A 7,559-nucleotide genomic window follows, 5' to 3' on the forward strand; every position below is an offset into this window, starting at 1 on the left:
GATCCTGACAGCGGCCCACATTCACAACCTGGAGACAGCAATGAAAATGGCAGAAGCAGCAGCAGGGCCGCCTGAAAGAACATCTCTGACTGAGTGGGAGTTGAGTGGGAACATTCAGCTTGGCGCTGATCGTGTACCCGCACATCTCCCAGCTTCACAGCCAACAGTCACGGAATTGAGGATTTCATTTCAACCATTCATGTATAAAAAAATAAGACTTTTGAAATGATCATTAAAAAAAATAACCCAGTAAATCTGAGTTAACAGAAGCTGTTTATTTGAGGAGAAAACAGTCACTCCTGCTCCCAAATAACCAGTTTACAGACATCGACAGTTTTTAAGTTTTGTTCCAGGAAAACTGCTACTTCACTGCTTGTGAACGCCGTCATGTTTGATCCATCAGTTCCAGGAGTTTTAAAGAATCACCCAATAAAATGATGTATCTGGGAGCTGCTAACATGTTCTGGTAGCATTTCTCTGACGATGAAGGACATATAATAGAAATTTTAGAATACAACTGTATTTCTGAGTAATTCTTTCTTTATTCAAAACTTTGTGAGTGAGGAGCAGTAAAAAATGTATCTGGAAAAAGTCTGGAGCGGTGACGCAGTGCTGTGATCGGCGGGCCACAGTCTCACTCCTCCTCCCATTCTGAAGCAGACAAAGAGATCCAGGAACGTCTTTGTTTTCCTCGTCTCAGATGGAATCTGGAGTGTAAACATGATGGTGATGGTGTTGCAGCCTGGAAATATTAAGTTAATTTGCTTTAATTAGATATTGTCCAGGATAGATATTTTAACAAATAAGGTTAATTTTCTGTCTTAGTTTTGAGAATAAATTCTTAATTTAGTTATTTGCTATTCTATTTTAAAAAGCTTGTATGATATTTGCTTTTTTGATGAAGCGTGCACATGTGCAGAAAAAGAGATGTGTTTATAGTTTTGTACGTGATCACGTTCCCTTGCTCCGGCTGTCTCAGTGACAGTCTATCAAACCAAAGGGATGGTTTTTCACGGTTGGAGGGACCATAAATAAAAGCAGAATGAAATAAAAAATCTGGGATCAGGTGGATATTGGTACATCCTCATTACACAGACCACGGCTGACCTGGAAACACAACGACAGCAGCAGCGCACTCTTTTCGTGTCCTGAAATGCAAGCATTAGGAGGGTGTTGTCATCGTGTCATGTGAGCAGACGAAGGGAACAAAACTACTCCGCATCACATCAGTTTGGCAGAAAAGAAATGTAAAAACGTGTCATTTTTTTGCTGTGTTTTGGGTCTGAACCGGCGCTGTATTTTGGTGTTTAGCTTTCATTTCAGGATCGTTCATGCTGTGCTGCTTTCTAGGAACTTTGATCCACTGAAAACACAATGAGTGACAGGCTGTCATGCAAACCAGCATCACCGGAAAATCCGAAACATCATCCAGGATTCAGACACCTCTAACCACACATAAATGAAGTTTAATTACAGAATTTAATTTACATAACAGACAATGACCTTTCCCGTTTCCATAGTAATTCCCCACGTTATAAATATATCCAAATGTTGAAAGAAGGCAAAAAGAAAAACTCAAAGAAGGTCAAACATCTGTAAAATCCCAAACTAATCTTGTCTGAGCGTGTCCCGAAAATATACAAGGTCTGCCTGATGAAATGGTATGACTAAATTCACAGTGTCTTTCTGGATGCAAACACACGCACACGCACACGCACAAACACCACAATGAGCCGGGTGGGGGGGTTCAGAAGTGAGAGGTGCATTGACAGAAATGACTCATCTAGTCTATACTGGCACCACTTCCATAAAACAGAATCCTAATCTTCCAAAAGTCCACGTTTCATCTGAAGGATCATCTTTCCTGATGCGTTCAGGGACCTCGTGTAAGAGCGGACACTAGGTGGCCGTCAGGTTTACAACGGCTCTTAGAAGACAAAGACAATGGAGAGAGAGTTCTGGATCGACCTCAGTGACGTCTGTCGCAGCAAACTGTCTCAGGAGGACCTTGGCTGGAGCTGAGATGCTTTCAGAGCGCTGACAATAAAGAAGATGAACTTTTGAGGGACTTCTGAGTCTGAAGGAAGTCACTACGGAATCAAAAACTCCTCAGAAGAGTCAGCATCCCAGAGACCAGAGGCTGACAAAAGAAGGACAGAGAAACACCAAACACTAGAACCTGTGAAAGCTGCTCCATTTGACGAGAGACTCCTCAGAGGGTCCTCTCAGGTTTCGGTGTGGGGGCTCTGATGTGCCGCTGGTGGACCTTGAGGTTTCTTTTTCTCTGAGTCTGTTTTCATACAGATGTTGGGGCCAAAAGGGTGAAGGCTGGAGGCTCATTGGCAAATGTTCAGGTGGTGGAGCGGCCTCTAACAGAGATGTCAGAACCTGTTGAGAGAAGAAGATGAAAAGCGTTACCGTTGTTCCATTTTTCTGTCAGGTGAATCCTGTTTCATTGCATGATCCCGGTTCCGTCTGCCCTGCAGCCCGTTGCATCAGCGGAGAATTTCAGACTCTCACATACAAACCTCTGAACTCAGAGGTTTAAGCTTTTGCAGCTTCAGTTCCCCCTGAGTATCTGAACGGAGAACCATGCTGGTCTCTTTCTGAGGCGCAGCTGTTTCATCCTGTGTTCTGCTGGGACAGACTTCCTGACCCGGGTCAGCCTGGTTCTGTTCCTCTCCACAGTTCCCTTGAGGGATGAGAAAGTGACTGAACCTCTCCTGAACCTTCTAGTTCCCTGCAGGGACTCTCTTTGCAGCAATTATATATTTCTTTTTTTGTTTCTGTATTCTGTTCAGGTTCGTTAACGTCAGTGTTCAACAAGCTCCGCCCCCTAAAGCCCTCCTGATTACAGTCTTTATTAGTTCAGAATTCTCTTGATGTCTCACTTCAAGTCTTTTTACTGACAAACTAAACTAAAACAAATCAAAGTGCTTTAAAGGATGTTTTTTTCCCTTTAATTTTCCACTTCTTGGATCATTTCTCTGAAAACAAACATCCACACTAATTGTCCCAGTTTTAAGCTTCCTCGGGGATTGATTGTTTTTATCATTTCATGGTGCATACAAATGTAAAATTAGAATCCCAGCCACTTTAGAAATCAGAGCAGCACCTTATCGTTTGTCATGTGATGCTGGCTGGTTTTCTGCCATAATTAATAACAAATGGGATGAAAAGCTCACACCTGGATTCAGATGAGCTGGAGATGCTCTGGAATTAAACAGCTATAATAAAATCAATGACTAATGAAACGCTTCTCAGCAGCCCCCCCTGGACCCCTCACCTCGTTTTGTGGGACAGACTGGGACCTGTTGGAGTTTTGGGGGAACTTCCTTCCACCTGCAGCACTGACATTGTGCAGGTAACGACTAGACTTATCCTATTACCTGATTGGAAGACCAGCATGAATATGAATGGAATTCTGCAGAGAATGCATTATGTGGATAAATCCATAAATGTTAATACAGTGATTCAGGGTGACACTGGACAAATGTGGCACCCCAGGACTGCCCGTATAAATCATTCAGACGCTTAAATATGAGTTGGGGAAAATACACACAGAATTGCACAAATGTTCTGGGCTGGCACCATAAATATTTATGACCCCCCCACTCCTCCCTTTTCCCTGTCCTTGGTAATTGTGCGTGATTCATTTTGTTTTTCTCAGTGGAGTCGGGAAAATCAATCTTAAAGTGTGGGCTAGGAGACATAAAGCATGCAGATTCCAAACGCCCGTGGTTTCTGCACAACATAAAAGCTTGAGTGATATTCTGTCGGTGCTTTCGGGAAAAGAATTCTCTTTTTCTTTTCTTCATTTCCCTGCTTTTAGAGAGAGGAGGGTTTCTGGAAGAGAGGCGGAGTTTGTCTGACCTGCTCATGACGAGCACGCCCGAGCCCTTTAGATGAACTTTCATTTTCATTATTAATTCTATTGAAATACCAGCAAAGTTGGGCAGATATTTAGTGGATCTTTTCTATAGAGAAAATCTAATAAAATAAAACCTTTGAAGAACATTACCTCTAATCATTTTCATTGACAAAGGCAGAATCATAATTATACTCTCTATGCAAACGGGTCTCTTTGTTATTTCTCCTCCCTGTTTAAATTTGTTGAACTTTTTAATAAAAAAGTTCAGGTTTTTACTAGGGATGTCCCGATCAGGTTTTTTTGGGCCCGATCCTCCGTCTGCCGATACCGAGTCCCGATCCGATACTTTTATAACACATTTAAAACATGAACAAATTGAATAAACAGATTAGTGTTGTCCCTTATTTATATTCCATTAACTTTCTTTTATCATTAAAAACTTCAATAAAACACTTCTGTGAAGTAGCTGTAATAACAAGTCAAAATAGAGCAAATATAAACCAGAAAAAAAAATACTATTATCTTGTTATATAAGTGATAATTAGTCATGTGAGAACGTTTAGTGACTTTAGCTTTAGAGCTATTGAACATTTTTGACCAGTCCTCATTTAAAATTCTAAAAAATAAATTACTCTAACTGGTTCTATTTTGGTTGATGTTATTTCCATGTATTTTAAATGCGATCAGCACAAAAACTGATAGAAATTCATGTTTTCCACATTTAAAACCTTCAGTAAAGACAAACATCTCTGCATTATGTACACATTTTAATCTCTTCCCAGGATAAATGTACTTGTTGTTCTACAGGATATTTTAGGGGATAATTGTAAAAACAGGAATGGTTTGGTTCAGTCAAAATGTTCAGAGCAGCTATTGACCCATGTAGTTTCAGCTTTCAAAATAAGAGCGGCCTAGTAAAACAAATAAAATCATCTCTGGGTGAACGTATTTTAGAACATTACGTGGAAATGATCACTTTCATATTTTAGTCAACAATTTTCAATTAATTTGATCATTTTTACCTTTATGTTCTTGCAGATCAGACATAGTTATGACCAAAAACAAAGAGGAGTGATGTTAGAACCACGACTGAGCTAACAGCAGCTCACTGACCGCAGTAGAAAACATTACAACAGGAATAAGTTTGACTTTAATGTCAGACACTCTGGAATTGTCTAACTTTTACTCTGTTTATAATGATTATGCGAGAATGGAAATTTAGACCACTTTGAACTGGTGAGAAAAGATCTTCTGCAGCTCCACGTCTCATAGCTAAAGCTAATGCTAGTGTTAGCATTAGCAAAGATTAAAAGAATAAAATCATAATTACCTTCATAATCAAACAAGCAGCATTCAGTGAAGTTCTTGTAACCTTTGTCTAACTTTAACCGAGTTATCAGAGAGAAATAATCCAGGACTGGATTAAAATCATCATCATTTGTTCACTTTAAGCTGATCCTGATTTGACCCCATACATTCTTCTCCTTTCCAGAGCAAACCTCCATCTCAGATGTCCCTCCACATGCTCCCCGCTCTCACTATAGATCACAGTGTCATCTGCAAACATCATCCTCAGAGATTCCTGTCTGACCTCATCAGCTTTATTCCTCTGTAGTTTCTCTGCCTGTCTCCCTCCTTCTTCTTCTGACAAATGAAACCTTCTCTTTATTTCCTCATCCTCTTCTCACTCTCCGAGGTCTTCTTCAACAGTCAGAAACTCTACTGCCACCTCTCCTAAACTCTTCCATTGTTTTTTTTTCTTCCAGTTTTTTTTAACTAACCTGTAAAAATAAAAAATAAAAATCTGTCAGATATTCAAATGTGGTCTGGTGGCTGTTGTCTGGATGAGAACCTGTATATGGGAGGTTGGAGAAGGCAGCAGATCAGCAGAAGCTGGAAACCCACCTGCCGCTCCGCCTCTGCATCCTACGACGGCTCCTTGGGCAAAGGCTGGAACAGAAGAAAAAATGGTGAGCGTGGACAGAAAGGAAAGCGTCTCCAAGCATGTTGGCTTTGTAAACTGTGGAACATATGTTGACTTTAAAGCACACTTTTATGGAGGGACAGACAGAAAAAGCTGAAGGTTGTTTAGCTATGTGGAGGTTTTTATGACCTCTAGAGATGCTGCATCTTTCTTCATCCAGAAAATCCAGAGTAATGGCCACCTCATTATGTGAATTAACGACAGAGGGACCTCTCTCGGCTTCGATTAGCTGCACCAAAATTTTTATCACAGTAGCTGCAAGGCAGGGTGATAAATCCTGCTTCAGTTTGTTTCCTCGTGAGCACAGCATCTTGCTTTTATCTTCAGCAGAAGATTGTCTGAGTCAACCACATGTACCCCCCACCCGCCTAACCAGAGGAAGGAGCAACCCCCACCACCACCACCACCACCACCTTCATCTTGACAACCAGTCTCTTTTGTGCAGATAATGAACTGGCTAATCACAATCAAAAAGCTAATGATGTTTCTAGCCAATCAGAGGTCTGGGCGGTGCATTGGCATTCTTCCTTCAGAGACTTGATATTCATCTGCCCTCCGAGGCCAGCGGGCCAGAACCTTTTAGAGCGCATGTGTTAAAGTCACGGCCCAGGGGCCGGATCCGGCCCTCCGGGTAATTCTATCCGGCCCTCGGATTATTTTATTTCATAATTATTAATGACCCGATGTTATCTTATTTTTAACTTGTATAATTTTGACAAAATATATTTTTATGGAGAGTAAAATATTGAAAGTTATTTAAGGTTTAAGTTGATTTATTCTGGAATAATATTCCTGCATTTTATTATTCATAACTAAGTTAAAAAGTTAAGGTTTTAAAGTTTTAAAAATTGGCATTCTGCTAGATTTTTGGACTATTATGGCATTTACTAAAATTTTTTAGACAATTTTGGACTTTAGCAATTTTTTTCAGCTACATACTAGCAGTTTTGGCTAACCTAAGTTTTTTTTTGTGTCTGTTTTTTAGGCTAATTTGGCATTTAGCTAATATTTTTGCTGGCTATCAGCTTCAGCATTTTTAGCTATCAATTTCATCATTCAGCTATCAGCACTAACATCTTCAGTGGCTAAATTCAGCTTACAGCATTCACACTAGCATTATTGTTGGTAATGCTATATATCTAGTTCATAATTGTGTTAAAAAGTTACGTTTTTAAAGTTTTACAAATGTAGTTTTAGAGTGTTGAATAAATGTTTATCCTGTTTGACCTAAGGTGTGTTTTGGATTTTGACCCCTTGTGTGTTTGAGTTTGACACTCCTGTTCGAGAGGAGTTTCGTCCTCTGAAGATGCTGATCCATCACAGCGCGGGAGCAGCATGCCATCTAAATGCTAAGCACTTTCACTGCGTCTTTAAATCAAAACAAGAAAAAATATGGGGTGGTGGTATGAGTCCACAATAATTCAACCCTGAAAACATTAATCTCTGAGGAACCTGAGAGGAACGAGCACAAGGAACCGTGGCCCAGGTCGCTGTCGGCCTAACACCCCCAAAGGTCCCAGGAAAGAAAATAGTTATTTGATTTCAGTCTAAAGATCATTATAACAGCTCCCAATGGGCCCCTCCTCCCAAAGCCTCAGTCTGAGTCTCTGCCATCGATCCAGGTGATCCCTGAAGTCGGGGCAGAGCGCTGAGGCGGCAGAAGTGGATGCCACTATTAACTGCTCCCTCTAATTAAAAGGGTAA

The 7,559-nt window shown here is 40.6% G+C and overlaps 1 protein-coding gene across 1 annotated transcript in view; it reads right to left on the minus strand.

Moving 5' to 3' along the window:
• Positions 1-1,446: 1,446 nt before the first annotated feature.
• Positions 1,447-7,559, minus strand: part of tafa5l (TAFA chemokine like family member 5, like) — a 64,562-nt gene continuing 58,449 nt past the window's right edge. Inside the window, exons 4-5 of the mRNA XM_024292955.2 lie at positions 5,777-5,821; positions 1,447-2,388 (exon numbers count right to left, since the gene is read on the minus strand). Of these exons, the coding sequence (XP_024148723.1) occupies positions 5,798-5,821 (24 nt within the window). The 3' untranslated portion in view covers positions 1,447-2,388; positions 5,777-5,797. The remainder of the gene's footprint in view (positions 2,389-5,776; positions 5,822-7,559) is intronic.

The sequence above is a fragment of the Oryzias melastigma genome, linkage group LG7, assembly GCF_002922805.2.
Source record: "Oryzias melastigma strain HK-1 linkage group LG7, ASM292280v2, whole genome shotgun sequence".
NCBI classification, from domain to species: domain Eukaryota; kingdom Metazoa; phylum Chordata; class Actinopteri; order Beloniformes; family Adrianichthyidae; genus Oryzias; species Oryzias melastigma.